We start from the raw sequence: 26,224 nt of genomic DNA, 5'->3' as shown, positions 1-26,224 counted from the left end.
TTTTACACTAGTAATATGGTTAGCAATTCATTGAATGTTTACTAATTAGATATGGACTTTATGTCTTGTGTTTACAGAGGTATTTTGCTGGTCTAAGTAATAATTTGACTTAGTATAATAATAATTTAGTTTAGTATTTATTATTGTCACGTGTACCGAGGTACGGTGAAAAGCTTTTGTTGCGTGCGATCAAGTCGGCAAGAAGACTATACATGATTACAATGAAGCCATCCACATGGAGCAGAAACAGGATAAAGGGAATAACGTTTAGTGCAAGATAAAGCCCAGTAAAGTCTAATTTAAAATAGTCTGCGGATCTCCAATGAGGTAGTTGGGAGGTAAGGACCGCTGGTGAGAGGATGGTTCTGTTGCCTGATGGGCTGAAAGGGTCCCTGAATCTGGAGGTGTGTGTTTTCACACTTCTGTACCTCTTGCTGGGAATAGGAAGGAGAATTAGTGTTTGGCCACTGGGAGATCAGGTAAGTCCAGGCGGACTGAGCGATGGTGTTATGCTTGATCTGTCATAGATATGTACAACAATTGAACGCTCTTGACCTATTGACATGGACGTGCTTTATCTCCATGGTGTGTTGCAGGTGGCTAATACGAAGAAGGAAACGGTGTTTGCTTGGTACAAAGAATTTGCTGCTGTCTTTGCAGAAGAACCACCTAACATGGAGACTGGGGAATGCAAGCTGCATCTCACTGAGGTGAGGAGAATCCACCGACACCTCGGCATTCCTGTGGGATCTGTGCCAGTACGGCTGCCAAGACAGGTTGCATGTGTAGGACGGAACTGCAGATGCTGGTTTACACTGAAGATAGACATAAAATGCTGGAGTAACTCAGTGGGTCAGGCAGTATCTCTGGAAAAGAAGGATGGGTGATGTTTTTGGTTGGATCCCTTCTTCAGACATAAGAAAGGCCAAGATAGGTTGCATGATGGGGCGGCTCAGTGGTGGTAGAGTTGATGCCTCACAGCGCCAGAGACCTGGGTTAGATCCTGCCTACGGGTGCTGTCTGTATGCAGTTTGTACATTCTCCCTGCAACTGCGTGGGTTTTCTCCGGGTGCTCTGGCTTCCTCCCCCACTCCAAAGATGTACAGGTTTGTAGGTTAATTGGCCTCTATAAATCGCCCTATGTTTATAGGTGGTGGATACGAAAGTGGGAGAACATAGAACTGGTGTGAAGGGTGATCGATGGTTGGCATGGACACGGTGGGCCAAAGGGCCCGTTTCCGTGCTGTACCTAAGTTAAATCTAACAATACATTCAATGTGATGTGGGAAAGACTTAGACTCAACTGTTATCTATAATTTCAGTACTTCAATGTACAGTAAATTAAAGCTACATTTTTTGATCATTGCAATTTGCCATCAGATCAGAAAAATATCAATGTTCAGAATGCTATTAATGGTGTTTTTTTAGTTAGTGTTTCAGTGTTCTTTCAGGAAGTGCCATGTGCTTGATGGACAAGGGGTGAAGGGGGAGAGAGTGGGGGTAAGGGAGGGAAAGAGAGCAGGGGGGGGGGAGAGCAGGGGGGGGGGGAGTGGAGGGGAGAGAGAGTGAGGAGGAAGAGGGAGTGGGGGGAGCAGGAGGGAGGGTTGGATAAGGGAGGGGAGAGAGTGGGGAAAGAAGGGGGAGGGAAAGAGCAGGGGGGAGAAAGTGGAGGAGAGAGGAGGAGAGTGGGGGGGGAAGAAAGGAAGTGGGGGGAAGGGAGAGGACTGAGCTGAGTGGAAGAGATGGATGTGAGCAGGTAGGAGGGGGGGAAGATGAGGGAAAGCAGGGGGAGGGAGGGGAAAGCAGTGGGCGGAGGGAAGGGGGGGGGGGGAGAGAGAGAGGTTGGGAAGAGGGAGCTGGGGGAAGAGGAGGCGAGATAAAGTGGGGGGTAAAGGGAGGGAGATGGAAGGGGAGAAAGAGGGGGGGAGGGGAAGATAGATGCATATCTTGTTCTCAGGTCCCACTGACTGTGGCTGGCTGGTTTAGTTTAAAGATACACAACGGAAACAGGCCCTTCGGCCCACTGAGTCCGTTCCGACCAGTGATCCCCGCACACTAACATTATCCTACGCACACTAGGAGCAATTTACAATTTTACCGAAGCCAATTAAACTGGCAAATCTGTACGTGGTTGGAGTGTGGGAGGAAACTGGGGCACCCGGAGAAAACCCACGCAGGTCATGGGGAGAATGTACAAACTCCGTATGGACAGCACCCATAGTCAGGATGACTCTGGCGCTGTGAGGCAGCAACTCCACCACTGCATCACCTGGTTCTGATGCCAGCTATGTTTTACCCTCCTCTCTGGGGGCTGGCAGTGTGCCCTGCCACCACAGTGAATGGTGCCTTAAGGCCCTGTCCCACTATACGAGTTTACCCAAGAGCTCTCCCGAGTTTAAAAAAAAATCGTGGTAAGTAGTAGCGGGTACGTCGGAGCTCGGGACGTCTCTTAGCGGCTCGTAACGCTAACGGCAGGTACTCGGGAAACGTGGTAAGCTCGTGAAATTTTTTCAACATGTTGAAAAATGTCCACAAGAGCCCCAAATACCTACGAGCGGCTATTACCGTAATTCTCTGAGTTCGAATCAGGGGAAACTCGGGAGAACTCTTGAATTACCTCGTACAGTGGGACAGCCCCTTTCAGGTGAGCTGTCTGCAGTCCCTGTCTGATTCAATCCTTTCTGTTTTTTAGTTCTCCAAGAAGGATATGGGGGAGTACAAGATGACACTGAAGGACGACAGAGGGCAGGATATCTCAGTTCTGGAGGTGGCTGGCAAAGGTATGGGTCACAGTGTGGGTCTGCAGCCAGGGGCCTCAGGCTCAGCAGCACAGGGCTAGAACCTTTACTCAAACACTCCATCAGCGGGGACTGAGAGTCGGAGTCTGGTTCACAAACATCGCCCACATGCTTCTCACTTTCCCATCACTCACCTCCCCCTCCACTCCCTGCCTCTATTCCCCTTCTCCCTGCCTCTCTGCCATCTCATCCCCTCCTCTCCCCCCTCCCCCTCCTCTCTCCCCCTCCCCTCCTCTTCCCCCTCCTCTTCCCCTCCTCTCTCTCCCTCCTCTCCCCCTCCTCTCCTCCCTCTTCCTCTTCCTCCCTCTCTCTTCCCTCCTCCATCCCCTCCTCCTCCCCCTCCTTCCTCCTCCTCCTCTCCCCTTCCCCCTCCCTTCCTCCTCTCCTTGCCCCCCTCCCCTCCCTCTTTAAACTTCTTGCTTCTCTTCCCCGTCACTAACCACCTATTTTACCTTCTCTTTCCCCCTCTTTTATCCCTACCACCTTTACCTCCCCTCTCCCCTACCTACCCTCAATTATCGCCTCATCTGCCCTCCCCCACCCACCCTCTACTCACATTCTGCTCTCTCTTTCTCTTTCAGTGTATGAGGAAATTGTCCAAGAGATGAGCAGAATCAGTGGTAAGTGTCTGCATTTACAACCCAGACCGGCTCATCAAGTTGCTACACAAAGACACAGGCCCTTCGGCCCACCACATCCATGCTGACCATCCTGCCCATCTATGCTGATCCCATTTGCTGGCATTCCACCCTGTCCTTGGTTTGGCTTGGTTTAGGTTATTATTGTCAAGTAAACCGAGGTACGGTGAAGAACTTTCATTTTGCGTGCTATCGAGTCAGAGATAATACTCTACATGCTCACAATCAAGCCGTCCACAGATAAAGGGGCAACATTTAGTGCAAAGGTGTAACATTGAAGTCTGATTAAAGATGGTTCAAATGAGGTACCTTCTTCTCTCTCTCTCACCTTAAACCTAAGCCCTCCTATTGGTGAATACCCTTACTATGATGGAGTTCATTAGAGAGTTAGATATGGCTCTTCAATGAGATATGGGGAGAAAGCAGGAACGGGGTACTGATTTTGGATGATCAGCCATGATCACATTGAATGGCGATGCTGGCTCAAAGGGCCGAATGGCCGACTCCTGCACCTATTTTCTATGTTTCTATGCCCAGCTTGCTTATGATATCATCAAAGAGTCAAGAGTGTTTTATTGTCATATGTCCCAGATGGAAAAATGAAATTCTTACTTGCAGCATCACAACAGGTTGCAATCGATGAATGTTGTGTTATATTTGGGCTGGATCTACACAGTAAAATGAAGGGTTCTGGGGAATGTTGTAGGGCAGAGGGATCCAGGAGTGCAGGCACATAGTTCATTGAAAGTGAGACCAGAGGTAGATAGGATGGGCAAGAAGGCTTTTGACACAAGGGCTTTCAATAGAAGTTGGGAGGATGTGTTGCAGTTGCATAAGACGTTGGTGAGGCCACATTTAGAATATTGTGTCAGTTGTGGGCACAATGTTATGGGAAAGATGTCAAATTGAAAAGGGTGCAGAGAAGATTTACCAGGGTGTTGCCAGGTTTCGGGGGCCTGAGCTGTAGGGAGAGAATGAGCAGGGTGGGACTATTGCTTGGAGTGCAGGAGGTGATCTTATAGAGGTGTACAAAATCATGAGAGGAATAGATTGGGTAGATGCACAGAGTCTCTTGCCCAGAACAGGGGAATCGAGAACCAGAGGACATATGTTTAAGGTGAGGGAGGGAAGATTTAGGAAGCTGAGGGGTAACTTTGTTACTGAAAGGTTGGTGGGTGTATGGAACGAGTTGCCACTGGAGGAGGTAATCGAGGCAGGTACTACCACAATGTTTAAAAAACATTAAAACAGGTACATGAATAGGACAAGTTAGAGGAATATGGGCCGAATGCAGGCAGGTAGGACTAATGTAGATGGGACACGTTGGTCGGTGTGGGCAAGTTGGGCCGAAGTGCCTCTTTCCACTCTGTAGGCCTCAATGACTCTATTAGAGTCAAGGAGTCATACGATAGAAATACCTTGTCACAAATAGCTTGTTTGATGCATTGTACGGTGAACGATTTCACCATGCCTGCAGGGAACATAGAGAAGATAGACTGATGTAATTATGGAATCATAATGCATGGGAACAGGCCTGTCAGCCCACCAAGTCTGTGCCGACCACAGTGATCACCCTTTTTTCCCACATTCATTTTATTCTCCACACCTTTGCATCTACTCCCCTCAGATTCTTCCATTTAATTTACAGCGGCCAACCAACTGTTCTTATCTTTGGCCTTTGTTCCAACCGTCTGCCTATCAAACAACCCCCTTGTCCTCCGTTGGTCTATTAGCTGTGACGCTTTGTCCCGCCTCTCCCCTTTTCCAGCTTCCTTCTTACCCCACCCCTCCCTCAATCAGTCTCAACAGGAAAACGTCATCTGTTCCTTTCCTCCAGAGATGCTGCCTGACCTGCTGAATTACTCCAGCACTTTGTGTCCTTTTTTGTATTAACCAGTGTCTGCAGTTCTTTGTTTGCAAATCTTGCAACCTGCATGTCTTTCGGTTGTGGGTGGAAAATGGAAAGCCTAGAGGGATTCCTGTGGCAGGGGGAACGTGCAAACTCCATAAGGACAGCAGAGGTCAGGACTGAACCCATGAGGCAGCAGCTCTACCAGGTGTGTTGCCCATATCACAGTCAGCCAACGGCAATGAACTGAAAGAAGAAAGATTACGCTGGGCTCCCAAATAATTCAACATGGGGCAGAAGCAAACAAATGCAGTTGCTGCTTAATACATAAATGAACACAGTGCTGGAGTAACTCAGCAGGTCAGGCGGCATCTCTGGAGAACATGGATAGGTGACGTTTTGGGCCGAGACCCATCCTCAGTCAAGTTTCGACCTGAAAAGCCACTCATCCATACTCTCCAGAGATGCCAGACCCGCTGAGTCTGAGTTGCACACTGTAAATTTTCAATATGATTTTTAACCTGAAATAGTGAAATGCTTTATCAAACCAGTATGTGTGTGCATTGATTGATGATGTGTTAACTTTTAGGACTATCTTCCTCTGACCTGAAGATAAAGTGCACTCCAGAAGGAATAAGACTTCAGGCCTCCCTGAAGTACTACATGGAGGATATGAAAGTGTTCTGGTATCACAAGTATGTGTAGATTGGAATAAGTGGAATACATGCATGTTATCATTTTTTCCTTTAACAGTTCTTGAATCCACGTACTGTTAAAAGGGGCTTTAATGTGAGCCTGCAGCGTGGTACATCTGTCAGCTGCTGTGAGATGGGGGGAGAAGCCAAGTATTTTGGGCGCCACAGTGGTGCAGCAGTAGAGTTGCTGCCTCATAGCGCCAGGGACACGGGTTCGATCCTGACTACGGGTGCTGTCTGTACGGAGTTGGTCCATACTCACTGTGACCATGTGGGTTTCCTCCCACACTCCAAAGATGTACAGGTTTGTAGGTTAATTGGTTTTGGTAAAATTGTAAATTGTCCCTAGTATGCAGGGATTGATGGTCGGAGTGGACAGTGGGCTGAAGGGCCTGTTACTGCATTGTATCTACAAACTAAACTGGACAGGTACTTGGATAGGGAAGTTGCAGAGTGTGGGTGTACAGCAGGCAGATGGGATTAGTGCAGGGAGAGACACCACGGTGGATATTGATCAACATTCCCGTGCATTATGACGCTACAACTGTGTTGCTGTTTGCGCTTATAGAGATGCCAAGATTGCCTCATCTGAGAAGATGCGAGTCGGTGGAAGCAGCAACCTGGTTTGGATGCAGATCTGTGAACCGACAGAGAAAGACAAGGGGAAGTACACTATGGAGATTTTTGATGGCAAGACGGGCTACAAGAGGAACTTGGATCTTTCAGGAGAGGGTAAGGCTCTCATTGTAAATGCAGTGCTCTCACTCAAGACTGTAGGGAGGAGCTTCAGATGCTGGATTATACCGGATAGACACATAATGCTGGAATATATCTCAGCGGGACAGGCAGCATCTCTGGATAGAAGGAATGAGTGATGTTTCGTGTCTGAAGAATGGTCTCGACCCGAAACGTCACCCATTTCTTCTAGTGTGGGAAGGAACTGCAGATGCTGGTTGAAACCGACGATAGACACAAAACGCTGGAGTAACTCAGCGGGACAGGCAGCATCTTTGGAGAGAAGGAATGTTGACGTTTCGGGTCAAGACTATTCTTCAGACCTCAAACGTCACCCATTCCCTCTCTCCACAGATGCTGCCTGTCCCTCTGAATTACTCCAGCATTTTGCGTACCTTCGCTCGTACTGAAGACTTGTCCTCTCTGTGCAATGTGTTCACCTCTGTGCTGGTGCATTGTGCGAGTTGTAGGGGCTTGCAAAAGATGGATGGGGTCAGTTTATGAAACCAAAATGTTCATTGGTCAGAGTACAGAGGTTGGGAGGTCATGTTCTAGTTATATAAGACATTGGTGAGGACACGTTTAGAGTATTGCATTCTGTTTTGCCCCCCACCCCACAGGAAAAGTGTTGGCAATCTGGAAAGGGTGATGAGATGGACACAAAATGCCAGAACAACTCAGCAGGACAGGCACTGGAGAGAAGGAATGGGTTGAGATCCTTCTTCAGACCAAGTCAGGGAAGATTTAAGAGGATGTTGCCGGGACACGAGAGCCTGAGCTATTGGGAGAGGCTGGGACTCTATTCCTTGGAACGCAGGAGGATGAGGGGTGATCTGATAGAAGTGTACAAAATCGTAAGAGGAATAGATCAAGTTAATGCATAAGGTAGATAAAAATGCTGGAGAAACTCAGCGGGTGAGGCAGCATCTATGGAGCGAAGGAAATAGGCAACGTTTCGGGTAGAGACCCTTCTTCAGACCCGACCTGAAACTTTCCCTTTTTCCTTCGCTCCATAGATGCTGCCTCACCCGCTGAGTTTCTCCAGCATTTTTGTCTACCTTCGATTTTCCAGAATCTGCAGTTCCTTCTTAAACAAGTTAACGCATATAGTCTTTTACCCAAACTAGGGGAATCGAGAACCAGAGGACATAGGTTAATCAGGGGTTAGGAGGGAGAGATAGATCAGCCATGATTGAATGGCGGAGTAGACTTGATGGGCCGAATGGCCTAATTTTGCTGCTATCACTTATGAACTGGACATAGGTGAGGGGGGGTTTTGATTGGTTGATAGGCCAGAGGTAACAATGTAAAGTGTGGGGCAGGATTGAGCAGTTGTGAAGCCGGAGGAAAGGATGTAGGAGACGCGGGAAAGAAAGTGGAGAGTGGGGGGGCAAGACAGAGCATGGCCGGTTGGAGGTTAACACAGGCGAGGGGTTTTCTTCTGATAGACAAAGTCGCGCATTGTGATGCAAGTGTAGGGGAGCGTGAGTCATTGACAGGAAATATAGAGTTGATTGAGGGAGAAAGCCTGAAGTAATGGCATCCAAAAGTCATTGTTAATTATACATAATTGAAATGTCCTGCTGAGTTACTCCAGCATTTTGTGTCTAGCTCTGGTGCAAACCTGCATCTTCAGATATTTCCGACACAAACATAAATACCTGGTGGATAGTATTTGTGCATTGTCTGATGCTTGCTCTCCCTTTGATTTATGTTGCAGCTTATACCGAGGCATATAATGAATTCCAGAGACTCAAGTAAGTTTCAATGTCCTATAAATAAACATTTCATTGAATAGCCCTACCATTTTATGGCACAGAGGAATATTAAGTGGTGAGTTTTGAGCCTGACACTTCACTAAATTCTATTTTCTGATTGTCTTTTACAGAGCTGCTGCTTTTGCTGAAAAGAGTAAGTGTTCGAATCTTGCGATTTATTGTGTGGATGTAACACAAAAGCACACAGTGTCTAAATTGATGCCTTAAATTAATATCCACTCTCTCTCTCTCTAGATCGTGGTAAAGTGTTAGGAGGGTTGCCTGATGTCGTCACTATTATGGAAGGAAAGGTAAGATAAAGGGGAGGGTGGCATTCACCAGGCCCGAGCTCACCAGTGTTGCAGCGGTAGAGATGCTGCCTTACATCGCCAAGGACCCGGGTTCGATCCTGAACTCAGGTGCTGTTTGTACGGAGTTTGTACTTTCTCCCAGTGACCACGTGGGTTTTCTCCAGGTGCTCCGGTTTCCTCCCACACTCCAAAGACGTGCAGGTTTGTAGGTTAATTAGCTTCTGTAAATTGTCCCGAGTGTGAAGGGTAGAACTAGTTTAAACGGGTGATCGGTGGGCCGAAGGACCTGTTTGCACAGTGTATCTCTAAACTAATAAACAGTGCAGGTACAAGAAGTATTTCACACTTCAATATCCTTCATGCTATCCAAACACCTCAGAAATCAGATTCAGATTCAATTGTCATTGTCAGTGTACAGTACAGAGACAACGAAATGCAGTTAGCATCTCCCTGGAAGAGCGACATAGAATATGATTTCAATAAATAAATCTATTTACAGACATAGTGTTTTTCCTGTGGGAGGAGTGTCCGGGGGGGGGGGGGGGGGGTGATTGGCGGTCACCGAGGTACAGTGTTGAGTAGTGTGACAGCCGCAGGGTAGAAGCTGTTCCTGGACATGCTGGTCCAGCAACGGAGAGACCTGTAGCGCCTCCCGGATGGTAGGAGGGTAAACAGTCTGTGGTTGGGGTGAGAGCAGTCCTTGGCGATGCTGAGCGCCCTCCGCAGACAACGCTTGCTTTGGACAGACTCAATGGAGGGGAGCGTGGAACCGGTGATGCGTTGGGCAGTTTTCACCACCCTCTGCAGTGCTTTCCGGTCGGAGACAGAGCAGTTGCCATACCATACTGTGATACAGTTGGTAAGGATGCTCTCAATGGTGCAGTGGTAGACGTTCACCAGGATCTGAGGAGACAGATGGACCTTTTTCAGTCTCCTCAGGAAGAAGAGACGCTGGTGATCCCTGGCATCCCTTCAACCAAAAGCGGGTGTGAGGGCGATCTGGCTGCGACATCTGTCACCCCATTGATCGCTAGGGTTGATTCGGCTGACCTGGCTGGCTAGGCGGGTGTCCCCCCTTCCCTCACAGCTCCACAGCGTCCCTCCCGAAGCCCAGCGCTCGGTCGCAGAGGATGGCCCCCTAGAAGAGGACCGCTCCGCCGGTCTAGGGTATATGACGTAGCTACTCTCCCTGTTAATGCATTTCGTTGTCTCTGTACTGTACACTGACAATGACAATTAAAATTGAATCTGAATCTGAATCTGACAAGAGAGATGTGTCTCCATTTTACTGCTCCATTGCAAAATCTACCTCAAAAGTAGGGCTACTTTGAAGAACATCTTCCCTCCCTCCACAGGTGCTGCGGTACCTCACTCCAAACAGAGGGGGTGGGTCTCCTGTGTTCCTCACAATACCCCTTGTAGCGTTGTGATCCTGTAGCATGTAAAAGGTACATTGGATCAATCATTCTTGAAATAGACACTCGGATTGTTTCAAGCTCCCTCCTTTTCCCGGAAGCACAGAAAGATCTGTAGATTAAATGAATCAGTGGATTATTTGGGTTAAAACTTCAACCTTTAGTTTTAGAGATACAGTGTGGAAATGGGCCCACCGAGTCCACGCCGAAGAACAATCACGAGTACACTAGTTCTATGTTAGCCTATTTTCGCTTCCTGCCGACTAGGGGCAATTTACAAAAGCCAATTAACCTACCAACCCTTTAGGTCAGTCATGGTGGCGCAGTGGTAGAGTTGCTGCCTTACAGCGAATGTAGCGCCGGAGACCACGGTTCGATCCCGACTACAGGTGCTGGCTGTACATTTTCCCCACACTCCAAAGACGAACAGATTTGTAGGTTAATTAGCTTGGTAAATGTACAAATTGTCCCTAGTGGGTGTAGGATAGTGTTAATGTGTGGGGATCGCTGGTCGGCACGCCGAAGGGCCTGTTTCTGCGCTGTATCTCTGAAGTAAACCCGCACGTCTTTGGAGCGTGGCAGGAAACCGGAGCACTCGGAGAGAACGTTCAATCTCCGTACAGACAATAGACAAGGCTAAGATGAAGGGCAGCACAGTGGCGCAGCGGTGCAGTTGCTGCCTTACAGCGCCAGAGACCCCTGTTTGATCCTGACTACACGTGCTGACTGTACGTTCTCCCTGTGACCGCGTGGGTTTTCCCCATTCTGTTCATTGTCCCTGTGTAGGATGGAACTAATGTATGGGGTGATTGCTGGTCACGAGTTTACGTTATAGGAGTAGAATTCAACCATTTGGCCCACTCTGCCATTCAATCATGACTGATCTCTGCCTTCTCCCCAAAACCCTTGACACCTGTTCTAATCAAGAATCTGTCTAACTCTGCCTTAAAAATATCCACTGACTTGACCTCCACAGATTAACTACCCTGTGACTAAAGAAGTTCCTCCTCACCTCCTTTCTAAAAGAGCACCATTTAATTCTGAGGCTATGACTTCTGGCCCGAGACTCTCCCACCAGTGGAAACATCCTTTCCACATCCACCCTATCTATGCCTTTCATTATTGTGTAAGTTAACCTGGTGGGCACGGACTTGGTGGGTGAAGGGCCTGTTTCCGCGCTGTATGACACTACAATGGTGCGAGGGGTGGATAAGGTTTTTAACTCACTTGTGTGCTGCAGACTCTGAGCCTCACCTCCACTGTGTTCGGAGACCCGACCCCCGAGGTGACCTGGCTGAAGAACGACAAGGACCTGGAATTGAACGATCACCACTTTGCCACGCTGGAGCAGGGCAAGTTTGCTTCCCTCACCATCAAAGGCGTCACCACAGACGATTCGGGCAAATATGGCATTAACGTCAGGAACAAGTTTGGTGGCGAGACCATCGATGTCACTGTAAGTGTGTACAAACATGGCGACCCAATACCCGAGGTGAAGAGAGGGGTGGTAGCTCCTCCACCCCCTCCTCCTCCGAGTCCCAAGCCCGCTGAAGCTCCAAAGGGGACAAAGTCCGGCAGAAGAAAGTGAGGCGTGGATGAGTTTGGAAGTGGTAACTTATTGTAAACTTAGCTTGAACTGCAGTGAACTATTACAATGTAAAGCTTAATGTAGAACCTGGAAGTCCCTCTTAGGCTGCCCCCCCCCCCACCCCCCCTGCATTTCCCCTTTAAATGGTGCTAATATTTAACCTGTCAAGTCATGTCAGAGCCGACACTTCTGGTGAATGCTGGCAATGAATGTTGACACACGGGGATTTTCAGTGCTGGCCCTACTGGCTAAACTGGTGACATGTGTTAGTGATGGGTTTTGACACTGAAGGGGGTTTCAGTGTTGGCCCTCCTAGCTCATGTTGCCGATGAGTGTTGACAAAGTCACTCATTAACCCAACCACAACCATATCCAGCTTACCTGCCAAGGCCAAGGAGTTGCAAATCTCCACTTTGCTGCCCATCAGTGAACGATACCCTGGCTGTTTACAGAGGGACGTATCTTGTCGACACAACAGCGTAGAGACAGAGGCTGTGAATGCATCTCTTTTGCTGATCGTGGAAGCATTCTTGCACCGAGACGGAGGGTGATAATGAGTCTCATGCCCTTTCAAACTAATTGCTACTTCCAAAGGGCTAAAACAAAGCAAGCGAGCACCAACCCTTGGCCAGATATCACTCCTACTGTTATCCCATCACTTGACTAATGTTGTGTTTTGTTTGTCATGCTTTGCACCAATAAAAACCGCCTTTCACGGCAATGTTGAATCTTTACCTGTCTTCCTGTCTTGTCACGGCATGAATCCAATTATGCTTCGAATCACAAATAAAATAAACTTTCTGTACAATGGCATTAATATTATCACCAGTAGCACAATAACAACACTATTGTAATAACAATAACAGTCTGAAAAAGGGTCTTGATCCTCGAAACGTCACCTATCCCTTTTCTCCAGAGATGCTGCCTGACCTGCCGAATCCTCCAGCATTGTGTCTATCTTCACAATAACAACATGTGTGCATGAAAGCAAAGAGCAACATACCTTCACTGACTCTGAGCGCTCTTCCCTGTACTCACGTCAAGGATACCTTAGGAAAGGGGGAGTTCTGAGGAGGCTGAGAAAATAAAACAATCTGTAAGTCACCAGTTTACAATTACAGAGGGTGAGCATAGATAGACAGATGCCTTGCGCACATGGATGATTCATGCAGCTTGGGTTCATTCACAAGTTTGGGGGCAAGATGATCGATGTCGCTGTACATATCTATACATTCGGAGGGGAAATATCTGGGGTAAAGAGAGGGGTTGCAGGCCCCTCCAGCTCTTCCGATTCCCAAGCCCCCTGAATCCCTAAAGGATAGAAAGTCTGGCAGAAAAAAAATGAAACTAAGGTGATTGAAAGTGGAAACTTAGTGTAAACCTGGCTTGCCTCACGCAAGGCTTGCCATCTTAGGCATCTTAGGCCTGGCATCCCAACCCGTCCCAACGGGTGTCGGGGTTATTGGGAGAAGGCCGGAGAATGGGGTTAGGAGAGAGAGATAGATCAGCCATGATTGAATGGCGGAGTAGACTTGATGGGTCGAATGGCCTCATTCTACTGTCACTTATAACTTTATGAACTTCCAACAACCTATTCATCTTACCCTGGAGTCAACATACAATGGTAGGAATGCTGGGCATTACCACCACTTGTGGCAGAGTCCACAGGTGTCTCCACACCCTATTCCAAACTGATGAGAAATCACTGGGTCATTTGGTCAATAACACCAATTCACAAAGTACCTGATCAGATTCAAATTATCATGAAGGAGACTCAGCCTTCTCCATCCCCTCTGATCTGTCAGCCATGGCTGTTGTTTCAGCTCCTGAATAGAATTGTAGAGGACAGCTCGACCCTGTTATATCTACACATGTGGGAAGACCAGTGAAATTGCACTTTGTTACCTACAGATATCTCTCTCTCCACCTCAACTTTTTTAGTGAGTCCTCACCAAACAAGGGGTCCTTAAGACAATTCACATAACGGCTGCCGAGGCAGTGGGGGTTTTTTGTACATGATTCGTAACAAGGCTAATAGATAGTTTACTTTACTTTATATATTGTCACGTGTACTGAGATACAGTGAAAAGCTATTGTTGCGTGCTAGCCAGTCAGCGGGAAGACAATACATGATTACAATCGAGCCGTCCGCAGTGTACATGATAACATGAATAACGTTTAGTGCAAGATAAAGCCAGTAAAGTCTGATCAAAGATAGTCCGAGGGTCTCCAATGAGGTAGATAGTAGTTCAAGACCGCTCCCTAGCTGTTGGTGGGATGGTTCAGTTGCCTAATAACCATTCTACTACAACAAGAGAGCAGTCTAGAACTACTATCTACCACATTGGAGAGGGTATCCATTTTGAGGTCATTTTACACAAAACAACGCCTTTTCACATGCAATCAGACAGATGTCAGGAGGAAAAAGAAAAAGTGAACGAAGCACTGGCTGCATAAACTGTATAAAAATTCTTATCTTTATTCATAATTTATATAGTTAATCTGAAGAACAGGGGTGCCAAGTAAAGGGAGAGCAAGAGAGAGGGGGCAGATGCGAGTGGGAGACCGTACCGGCACTGAGAGGGTTAACCGACAGCCACTGGATAAGACGAGAGGTGCAGCTGATGGTCCCAGGTCCGTCGGGGAACATGGTCCTCGGGAGCTGGGGCAGAGTTTAACAGGAGTTTGTGCTTCTTCTCTGCGCTGGCTGTAAGCCTGGGGCCGCCACTGCTCCGGGTCGGTGTCCCATCAGACCAGGGTCACCCCGGATATCTCTGGCCGCCCCCGGATGGGGCACTCAGGAGGGGACGGGGACAGTCCAGTAGCAATTCAACAGCGCTTGCATGCAGTGCCGGAGACACGGGTTCGATCCTGACTACGGATGAAACGCAGATCTGTATACATGCAGCAGCTCAGCTCAGCTGCCGAGAATGTTTATCTTGAGTGACCTATGACCTGGGCATGCGCAGTTGAAATACTGAACTTGCTTATTAACCTACAAACCCGCACGCTTTTGGGATGTGGGAGGAAACCGGAGCACCCAGGTGAAACCCACTCAGTCTGAGAGAGAACGTGCAAACTCCACACAGACAGCACCCGGGGTCAGGATCAAACCCAGGTCTCTGGTGCTGTGATGCTGCAGCTCTACCAGCTGCACCACTTTGTCATCCATTCTTTAATTCAATGACATGTTAGTCTTCAGGGTGGCAGAGCGTCATTAACAGAGGCAACTGCTGCAGGCTCTGGGTGGTGTCATTCCCGGTCTACTGTGACCCCACCATCAACCCTTAACTCATCAGGAGAGACCAGCCAGTCAAGTGTTGACCCTACAATACCAGCCCAAGCTGTCCTCCCCAACCCAGCAGCACAGTGGCTAAGATCTAGGGAGGCACTGCGGCTCATAGGGTGGAGCTACTGCCTCACAGTTCCAGAGACCCAGGTTCGATCCCAATCTTGGGTGCTGTCGATGCGGGATTTGTTCGTTCTCCCTGTGACCGCGTGGGTTTCTCCTGTGCTCTGCTTTCTTCTCACGCCCCAACGGCTTGTAAGACAATTGGCCAGTGTGAACTATCCCCAGTGAGTGAGTAGTGGAGTTAAAGAGAATAAATAAGGATTAGCGTAGGATTCGTTTAAATGATATCGTCCGATGGACGGCATGGGCTAGATGGGCCGGAGGGTCTGTTTCTGTCCTGTATGATCCTACGACAAGGTGGCGCAACATTAGAGTTGCTAAAGACATCTTGGGTCTAGCCTGAAGACCTGCATCAACACATCCAATGGGCTACTCACCATCTCCTTGCAGGTGATGCCTTGTTCCACGGTCCTATTCCGAGTCAGTCCTGGGGTGAAGTCAGTAGAGTTGCGGCCATATCACGCACCAGTTGCATTTGCCTCTCAAAGTCTGTTGGTCACAATGACAATAAGTCAGTAGTGATCATCGAGATAAGAACTGAATTGCTGTTTGGATTCTCTGCAGCAAACACACTACATTCACCAAATTAGTATGTGTCCAACATCCAGGTGCTCGTATAAACTCGTACCAATAAAGTTTTCTCTTTAAGTGTTCACTGTTAAAATAATTCTTCTACTTTAGTTTAGTTTGGAGATACAATGTAGAAACAGGCCTTTCCGCCCACTGACTCCGCTCCGACCAATGATCACCCCGTACACTTGTTCTATCCTACACACCAGGGACAATTTACCAAAGCCAATTAACCTACAAGCCTGCACGTCTTTGGAGTGTGGGAAGAAACCAGAGCACCCTGAGAAAACACACACGGTCACGGGGAGAACGTGCAAACTCTGTACAGACAGCACCTGTAGTCAGGATCGAACCCTGCGTCTCTGGCACTGTAAGTCAGTGTTATAGGTTATGGGGAGAAGGCAGGAGAATGGGGTTAGGAAGGAGAGATGGATCAGCCATGATTAAATGGCGGAGTAGACTTGGTGGGTCAAATGGCCTAATTCTATTCCTATCTCTTATGATCTTATGAAGTCAGCAACTCAACCGCTGCGCCACTGTGCGGCCCCTAAATCCTTATGCGAAGAAATTCTAATAATATGACACTGTTATCTTGTCAGACTGAGTGCTCCTTGGTGTGGAAAAAAACAAATGTGCTGATGTAACACAGTGGATCAGGCAGCATCTCTGGAGCATGTCGATAGGTTGGGACCCTTCTTCAGACTATTCTGCTCCTAGTGTGGTCCATGGAATTGTGACAAGACATAATCAAAGACGAGAAGGGAATGTATTACATGTGCACCCGAACCTGAACACACTGTGGTATTCCTGTAGTGTGTGAGACTAAAAGGTGGAGGCTTGGCGGGTGGGGAAGTCCTGCCACGTCTTCAGATTTCTGGACCCGAAATGTCACCTATTCATGTTCTCCAGAGATGCTGCCTGACCCACTGAGTTACTCCAGCACATTGTGCATATCTTCAGTTGAAAGCAGAATCTGCAGTTCCTTCCTACACATCGATATCAACCTTGTTGTGCCCTCACGGAACCTTCTAAATCTCAGTGAGGTCACTCCCACCACATCCAAACTGTGTCAAAGTTTGGGGTCGGGACCCTTCTTTAGACTGTTTATAGTAGGGTGGGTGAAAGCTGGATGAGAGATGGGGGTGGGACAAAGTGATGGGTGCATACAGATCAGGGGGACGGGATTGGTTTTGTTTGGCAGATAGGTTAATAGATGGCAGATCCTTACAGTTAGAGGAGCAGCGTATAATGTAGGAGAAGTTAATCTCAAACTATTCAAGTGCCTGGTTGGATCACATTTGGATTGTTGCTCAAGGCTACATACCTTTAGATCTGGTGAGAATATAGTGCAGGTATATGAGAATGGTTCTTGGACGTCAATGCTTAGTGTACAGGGAGATATTCCAGAAACCAGGGTGTCACAGAACTACAATAATTTACAGCTTAAGAAATTGAGGGGACTTAGAACAAGAGAACCAAGAGAAGAGGAACTCATCCATGTTTAGTTTAGTTTAGTTCAGGGATGCAGCATGGAAACAGGTACATCAGCCCACACGAACAATTGATCACCCATTCACACTAGTTCTCCGACACACTAAGGAGAATTTTTCAAAGAAACCAACTAACCTATAAACCCCCACAACAAACTCCATATAGACAGCACCCAAGGTCAGGATCGAACCCGAGTCTCTGGCGCTGTGAGGCAGCAATTCTACCGCTGCGCTACTTGGCGCCCCGTGGCAGGAATGAACAGACGACATTTTTGATCAGAACCCTTCCTCAGAGTCTCACATTTTCCAATCTGAAGAAGGGACCTGAACTGAAACGTCACCCTATCTATATCCTCCACAGATGCTGCCTGACACACTGAGTTCCTCCAGTACTTTGTGTTTTGTACTGACAAATCCTAGAGTCATACATTGGCCGGATCAGGTAAGAACAGATCCGGCCAATTAGAAGTCATTTAGAAGATTGAGAGGGGATCTTATAGAAACTTACAAAATTCTTAAGGGGTTGGACAGGCTAGATGCAGGAAGATTGTTCCCGATGTTAGGGAAGTCCAGGACAAGGGGTCACAGCTTAAGGATAAAGGGGAAATCCTTTAAAACCGAGATGAGAAGAACTTTTTTCACACAGAGAGTGGTGAATTTCTGGAACTCTCTGCCACAGAGGGTAGTTGAGGCCAGTTCATTGGCTATATTTAAGAGGGAGTTAGATGTGGCCCTTGTGGCTAAGGGGATCAGGGGGTATGGAGAGAAGGCAGGTACGGGATACTGAGTTGGATGATCAGCCATGATCATATTTAATGGCGGTGCAGGCTCAAAGGGCCGAATGGCCTACTCCTGCACCTAATTTCTATGTTTCTAACAGCAAATTTCCCCGTTCAGGAACCATAGAGTGTATTAACATAAACTGAAGATAGGCACAAAATGCTGGAGTAACTCAGCGGGTCAGGCAGCATCTCTGGAGAGAAGGAATGGGTGAATGGGTGACGTTTCAGGTTGAGACCCTTCTTCAGACTGAACATAATGGGAAAGGGAAACGAGCGATATAGACGGTGATGTAGAGAGATAAAGAACAATTAATGAAAGATATGCAAGAAAAGTTACAAAGATAAATGAAACAAGCCATTGTTAGCTCTTTGTTGGGTGAATACGAGAAGCTGGTTGCGACTTGGGTTGGGGAAGGGGTAGAGAGAGGGAATGCAGGGGCTACTTGAAGTTAGAGAAATCAAGATTCATACCACTAGGCTGTAAGCTGCCCGAGCAAAATATGAGATACTGTCCCTCCAATTGGCGTTTAGCCTCTCTCTGGCAATGGAGGAGGCCAAGGACAGAAAGGTCAGCGTGGGAATGGGAAGGAGAATTAAAGTGTTTAGCAACCGAGAGATCAGGTAGGTTCAGGCGGGCTGAGCAAAGGTGTTCAGCCAGTCTACGTTTGGGCTCGCCGATGTCCAAGAGATGTATTTTACATAAACCTCTTGCCATATGGGCTTCTGCTTTTATTCCAGGTATATGTGTCATACATTGGTGACATCAGGTGAAGACAGCACTTTCCTGGGTCTCCATGAAAGTCTTGACAAAATACATACCAGCAGATGGCACAATAAGACCACCATCTCATGTGCCTTTCTGCAACATAGCCTAAACTGAAAGGAACTACTGATCAATTATTAACCCATTTTGTAAACCATACAACAGATTTAAAGGTAGCCAGCCGAAGAACAGTTTTTACAAACATGAATGATACTATTCCAAACGGTTCCAGTACTCAAACGCACATCTGACATTTTAGACTTTAGAGACACAGTGCGGAAACAAGCCCCCGAGTCTGGGCCAACCAGCGATCACCCCGTACACTCGCACTATCCTACACACTAGGGATGATTCATTATTTTACCAAAGCCAATTCATCTACAAATCTGTACATCTTTGGAGTGTGGAAGGAAACAAGAGCACTCAGAGAAAACCCACGCGGTCACAGAGAGAACGTACAAAACACCGTACTGGAGTACGTGGGGGTATGGTATAGAGTCATAGAGTCTTACAGCGTGGAAACAGGTCCTTCAGCCCAACTTGCCCATGCCGACCAACATGCCCCATCTAGGCCAATCAACATGCCCCATCTACACTAGTCTCACCTTCCAGTGCTTGGCCCATATCCCTCTAAACCTATCCTATCCATGTACCTGTCCAAATATCTTTTAAACATTATAATAGTACCTGCCTCAACTACCTCCTCCGGCAGCTTGTTCCACCCTTTGTGTGAAAAAGGTTAACCCTCAGCTTCCTATTAAGTCTTTCTCCCATTGTGTTATGATGGTAAAGATAGTCCGAGGGTCTCCAATGAGGTAGATGGGGGGTCAGGACTACTCTAGTTGGTGAGAGGATGGTTCATTTGCTCCGAGTGTCAGCATAGACTCGATGGGTTGAATAGTTTCCTTCCACGGCACAAGGAAATACAAGAAATATAGAATACTCTGCATTTTGTGAAGTGGTTATTAAATACTGTAACATTCAGTTTCCACTAAGGTGTAAATGAGGCATGAAAAATTAATACCTTGTATTTGAAGTAATTAGTTGAGGGAATTACAACACACTATTCAGGGTCCAATAGTTTGCTGATGGGGAAATTATGACTTACCACACCACGAAAAACACACAATAAAAAGGAACTGCAGATGCTGGTTGATACCAAAGATAGACACAAAGTGCTGGAGTAACTCAGCGGGTCAGCTGGCATCGCTGGTGATGTTTCTAAGAAGGGTCCCGACCCAAAATGTGGCCTATGTTCTCCAAAGATGCTGCCTGACACGCTGAGTTACTCCAGCACTTTGTGTGTGCATTCACTTTTCAAGGACTGGTTCAGAAATGGCTCAGAATTCATGACAATTTACGTGTTGGGAAGAGCTTCAAATGCAGGGAATCAAATCACTGAGAGCCACTGTGTGTCAAATTAAACTCACAAAGACATCTTCGCCGGTTTCCAGGAGTATAGATAGAAAATACTGTTTAGTTAATGGTCACGTGTACAGAGGTACAGGGAAGAGCTTTTTGTTGCATGCTAGCCCGTCAGTGGAAAGACAGTGTATGATTACAACCACACCATCCATAGTGCATAGAAACAGGGTAAAGGGAATGATGTTTGGTGCAAAATAAAGTCCAGTAGTGTCCAATTACAGATTAAAGCCCGACAATCTCCAATGATGTAGATTGTAGGTCAGGCCCGCTCTCTAGTTGGTGAAAGGATGGTTCAATTGTCTGATAACAGCTGGGAAGAAACTGTCCCTGAATCTGGAGGTGCGCATTTTCACACTTTGGTACCTCTTGTCTGATGGGAGAGGGGAGAAGAGGGCATAGTTTGCAAAGTGAGCTGCTGACGTTGCAGTGAGGGGTTAGAGTCATAGAGCAGGGCAACAGGCCCTTCAGCCCACCTTGCCCATGCCGACCATGTTGGCATGTTGAAAGGGGGTAGAGCCCAAATGCTTTGTGGAGTGTGAAAGACCTTAATCAGAAGACAAACATTCCTGGTAACAGTAAACAGAGCACCAGGAGGAAACCCACGTGGTCACAGGGAGAACGTGCAAACTCCACACTCACAGCAGCCGAGGTCAGGATTGATCCCGTTGTCTCTGGCACTGTGAGACGGCATCTATGAGAAGTGTATGCTCCTCTGTCCAGCAGAGGTGGCGGCAGAGATTTAAAGATCGGAAAAGGGAGGCCAATTAATTTCCTTCAGAGGGAAGCTGCTGCCTGCTGTAAGTGTAGCTCTTTGATGCAGCTTCACCTGTACATATTTCATCTGCGCCATGCTCCATAAAGTTTCATCGTATTAATTGATTTGTCTTATAAGAGAGGAGAATTGATGACTAGTTTAAGAGCTGCATGGTTATTTATACCTGCAAAAAATCCCGTGATGATGTATTTTCCTTGCTTTGAGAAGCAAAATAAGGCAAAGTGGTGGAGCACGGATGTATGGCATTTGAAGGAGACATTTTAAAGGACCTCTTGGACTGTAATAGGCCTCTGAAGCACTGGGCTAAGGGGAGACCCGACAGAAATAAATATCATTATGAGAGACATAGATAAGATAGATACAATGAACTGCAGATGCTGATTTACAAAGTAAGATACAAAGTTCTGGGTCAGGCAGCCTCTCTGGAGGACATGGACAGGTGACGTTTCAGGTCAAGGTCCTTCTTCAGACTGATTGTGGTTGGGGGGTGGGGGGGGGGCAGAGGAAGCTGGAAGAGAGGTGGGGGCTGGAGGTGAGTTGTGATGGTAGAGAATATACAGGATGTGGAAAGAGGCAAAATGGGTCTGAATCCAGGTGGGTCCAGGTAGGAGAGGGGGAAATAAGGGGAACGACATAAAGTGCTGGAGAAACTCGGTGGGTCAGGCAGCATCTCTGGAGAACATGGATAAGTGATGTTTCGGGTCAGGACCCTTCTTTAGACTGACAAGCATCACCTATCCATTTTCTCCAGACATACTGCCTGACCCGCTGAGTTACTCCAGCATTTTGTGTCAGTCTTTGGTATAAACTGGCATCCTTTTTATTACATTAAAAAATAAGAGGGAGGTTGTTTGTAGGTTTAATTAACCTAAAATTGAAGAATTCAAAGTTGATAGCGTTAGGTTGTAACCTATCTGAGTGGATTATGAGTTCCTGTTCCTCTAGTTTGCATGTGTTCTCACTCTGGCAGTCTGGAAGGTCCAGGGCAGAAATGCCAGCATTGGAATGGGAAGGGGGTTAAAGTAGTTAGCAGCCGGGAGTTCCAGCAGACTCTGGCTGCCCGAGCGTATGTTCGGTGAAGTGGTCACTGAGTCTACGCTTCGTATCGCCGATGTACAGGAGCCCACTTCGGGAGCTCACCCTAGATATAGCTCATAGGGGTAACGGAATCAAGGGATATGAGGAGAAAGCAGGAATAGGGTACTGATTTAGGATGATCGGCCATGATCATATTGAATGGCGGTGCTGACTCGAAGGACCGAATTGCCTACTCCTGCACCTATTGTCACTGTTTCAATTTTTCTATGTTTCTATGAACACCGGATGCAGTAGATGAGGTTAGAGGAGGTTAGAGGAGGTGCATGTGAATCACTGTGTCTCCTGGAAGGATTGCTGGGGAGCCAATTGGTGCGAAGGAGGAGGTATAGGAGCAGGCATTACATCTCCTACAGTTGCCTGGGAAGGTACCTGGGGAAGGGGCGATTTGGATGGGATGGCTAAACCAAGGTGTTGCAGAGGGAGCTGTCTCTGTGGAAGGTGGAAAGGGGTGGGGGATGGGAAGATGTGATTAGTGGAGGTGATGTGTTGGATGTGAAGGTTGGTGGGATGAAAGATGAGGACCAGGGAAACTCTACCCTTGATCCATCTGGGAGGACCAACGGACACCCCATACACCGGCTCTATCCTACACAATAGGGGCAATATACAGAAGGCAATTAACCTGCAGAACTGCACGTCTTTGGAGCGTGAGAGGAACCGGAGCACCCGGCGAAGACCCGCGCGGTCACGGGGAGAACGTACAAACTATGTACAGACAGAACCAGTAGTCAGTATTGGACGCGGGCCTCTGACACCGTGAGGCAGCAACTTTACTGCTGCGCCACGGTTCCTTTGCTGTAATGTGTTTTATGCTTCTCGAATTAACTGCTCCGCACACACCAAGGCACATCTACAGTTGGGTGGCTCCAATTCCTTTCCACTCCCCCTCTAATCTCATTTGATTTGATTTGATTCAACTTTATTGTCATTGATTACGAGTTCAGGTACGAAATTTTATCTAGTCATTGCACAAAAAATACTGGTTTCAGGTAGAAACGTGGATGAAATGCAATACAAATTTAGCATCTTTGAGTCCCAGAGTGCAAGGTAGTATACAAACAAAGACACTGTCTTAAAACAACACATATGTGCACACGTGGATCCATCACAGTGAAGCCAGTACATAGGCAAATAAATTCTCTCCCCTGTTCAGATGTCCAAGCCCCAGGCGGGCGATGAAGAGTCCCACGCCATTTTAGCGTCGGGCCTGTGAGATGGTATTTTGGAAAAAGCTGTTCCTCAGCCTGCTGGTGCGAGGTGATGAGGCCCGGTCCTGTTCCACCCCGTCCCTCATGGAAGTCGCGTTAGGAGGGCAAAACTAGTCCATAGGTTAATATATACAGATAAAAGAGTATAAAGATAGCTAGCGTCGGGCCTGTGAGATGGTATTTTGGAAAAAGCTGTTCCTCAGCCTGCTGGTGCGAGACCTGAGGCTCCTGTACCACCTCCCTCATGGGAGGAGGGCAAATAGTCCATGGTTAGGGTGAGAGGGGTCCTTAATGATTTTCCCGGCCCGTCTCAGACACCGTTTGCGGTGGAGGGCATCCATGGCAGGGAGCGGTTTTCACCACCCGTTGCAGTGCCTTCCTGTCAGCTGTTGTGCAGCTGCTGTACATGAAAGCTGCCCATGTGAGCATCAGGCAAGACAAGGATGAGCTCCACACTAATGGCACATAGACTTCCAAACATGTGTCAAAAGGTGCGGATGAACCGTGTTCTAATGTGGCCAGACACAAAGTGCTGGAGGATCTCAGCGGGCCAGGCAACATCTCTGGAGACAAGGGAATAGGGTTGAGACCCTTCTTCAGACTGAAAAATGTAGCAGGCCAGAACAAAGCAGGGCCGGCAACAGGTGACCTCCTGAAGGGTGGAGCCCACAATGGTCCATTGTTGGCTGGGGATGGTGTGATAACAACAGGGATGCGAACAGTGGAACTAGTAGGATTACTAGGGTTGAGGGCGAGGGGGAGAGAACTTAATGTAGTTCTAGTGTAGTTCACCACCTTCAGGGGAAATTTAAAAAAAAACATTGGAGGTGGAAGGAGATAAGAATTAGAAATGCTTTAAGAAAGAACAGGCCAAGAACCAGCCTAGGGCCACATCTCAATTGTTTCACCGCTCCCAATATTTTGTCATCAACATGCTATACACCAGAGTCACAAAATATTACAAACACCATAAACATATCATGGTCTCGACCTGAAACGGCGCCTATTCCTTTTCTCCAGAGTTGCTGCCTGACTAGCTGCGTTAAAGCCCTGTCCCACGGTATGAGTTCATTCCAAGAGCTCTCCCAAGTTTGCCCTGATTCGAACTCGGAGATTTACGGTAATGGCCACTCGTCGGTACTCGGGGCACTCGTGGACATTTTTCAACATGTTGAAAAATCTTCACGATTCTTCCCGTGCTTACCTGCCGTTAGCGAGTCTTCCAGAGTACTTGCCGTTAGCGTTACGTGGCGCTAAGAGACGTCCCCGAGCTCCGGCGTACCCGCTACGTTCATTCTTCGTGCTTCCCACGAGTTTGATTTTTTTTAAACTCGGGAGAGCTCTTGGAATGAACTCGTACCATGGGGCAGGGCTATTAGTCCAGCATTTTGTGTCTATTGACACAAACTAGTTGCAAACAAGACGATTTTAAGAATAAATCTTCAATATTTTTTTAAGCAAATCAAACGTCATTTAGATGAGCCAGCAGTAATCAGATCTGCCAATACCTGTTTAGATAAACAACTGGCAGTTTCTTCATATACATGAGTGTGGGTGAAAACTGGAGCACTCGGAGAAAACCCACGCGGTCACAGGGAGAAGACACAAACTCCATACAGACAGCACCCGTAGTCAGGATTGAACCGGGGTCTCTGGCACCCTGCCACCTCAAAGTACATTGTTCCCTGAAAGTGGGATCACAGGCGCAGAAGATGGCATTTGGCATGCTTGCTTTCAATGGCCGTGGATTTGAATGTAGGAGTTGGGATGTCAAGTTCTAATTGTGTAAATCTTTGATAGACACAAAATGCTGGAGTAACTCAGCGGGACAGGCAGCGTCTCCGGAGAAAAGGAATGGGTGACGTTTTGGGTTGAGACCCTTCTTCAGACTGTGAGTCAGGGGAGAGGGGGACTAGAGATATGGAGGGGTAAGGTGTGAAAATGAGAGATCAAAGCAGACGATCAAGGCAATGGTTCATTGTTAGCTGAGGGGAAGGTGACAGCGAGGCAAACACACAGTAAAATTAATCAGGAGGACACTGACATTTCTCAGAGAACTAGCGTGGGAGAGGGACGAGGTATAATTTGACCACATAGCATGAAAGGTTAATCTTTAAGTGACCCTTGACTGTTTTCCTCTCTTTAACTTGACTTTCCTTTGCTTTCACAATGCTATTGAATAATGTAGCTAAAGTCAGTGCCTCTGTTTATTCTTCCCGTGCAGGTCATTGTTACGAGGAAGCTTGCTAAGTGTTGCATCACTGTCCACAAGATTGACATCTCAGGAGATTCAGAAGCCCACGATCCCAGAGAAAAGGTTGTGTAAAGACAGGCTGAACCAGGCCGCCAGACTGATGCTCTGCAGGCAGTGAATGCACAGCCATTGTGTGGACAGTACACCTAGTATTCAGGAGCACATCAGTAATCATGCAGGGTTGCAATCACTGAATGCGGGACTGATAGTGAATGCGTTAATTGTATCTGTATTCATGGCTTCTCCGTGCACAGGCCTGGAATAAAGAATGATTTAAAACCCGACTTCACTATCTTTAAGCAAGCATGTCACGGTGCAGGGAACGTGCTGCTGCCACTGATGTTCCCTGGCATGTACGCAGGGTGGATGCAGAGGAGCTTTACCCGCATGCTGGCGTCTGGAACCAAGAGCAGTCCGCAACACAGCAAAAGAGGAGAGTGCTGCAGCTGTGGATTGCTGCCTCACAGCGCCAGAGACCTGGGTTTGATCCTGACCACGGGTGCTGTCTGTATGGAGTTCGCATACATTCCCCGTGACCACGTGGGTTTTCTCCGGTTGCTCCGGCTTCCTCCCGTTCCAAGACGGTGCAGGTTTTTCGGTTGTAGAAACAAAGAACTGCAGAAGCTTATATACACCAAAGATTGACACAAAGTGCTGGAAT

General features: G+C 47.6%; 1 protein-coding gene across 3 annotated transcripts in view; it reads left to right on the top strand.

Annotated features, from left to right (window-relative positions):
• LOC129697533 (myomesin-2-like) overlaps positions 1–26,005 on the top strand; it is a 130,220-nt gene extending 104,215 nt beyond the window's left edge. For 2 of the 3 annotated variants that reach the window (XM_055636186.1, XM_055636188.1), the window contains 9 exons: positions 597–710; positions 2,693–2,780; positions 3,380–3,418; positions 5,875–5,980; positions 6,549–6,712; positions 8,436–8,472; positions 8,604–8,626; positions 8,728–8,783; positions 11,439–12,520. In XM_055636186.1, the coding sequence (XP_055492161.1) occupies positions 597–710; positions 2,693–2,780; positions 3,380–3,418; positions 5,875–5,980; positions 6,549–6,712; positions 8,436–8,472; positions 8,604–8,626; positions 8,728–8,783; positions 11,439–11,786 (975 nt within the window). In that variant the 3' untranslated portion in view covers positions 11,787–12,520. Of the gene's footprint in view, positions 1–596; positions 711–2,692; positions 2,781–3,379; positions 3,419–5,874; positions 5,981–6,548; positions 6,713–8,435; positions 8,473–8,603; positions 8,627–8,727; positions 8,784–11,438; positions 12,521–25,533 lie in introns of those variants that run through there. The other variant, XM_055636187.1, reaches the window with a different exon arrangement.
• Positions 26,006–26,224: the final 219 nt, after the last annotated feature.

The sequence above is a fragment of the Leucoraja erinacea genome, chromosome 5 (assembly GCF_028641065.1).
Source record: "Leucoraja erinacea ecotype New England chromosome 5, Leri_hhj_1, whole genome shotgun sequence".
Classification (NCBI taxonomy): domain Eukaryota; kingdom Metazoa; phylum Chordata; class Chondrichthyes; order Rajiformes; family Rajidae; genus Leucoraja; species Leucoraja erinaceus.
This window is presented reverse-complemented; position numbering and strand designations above follow the sequence as displayed.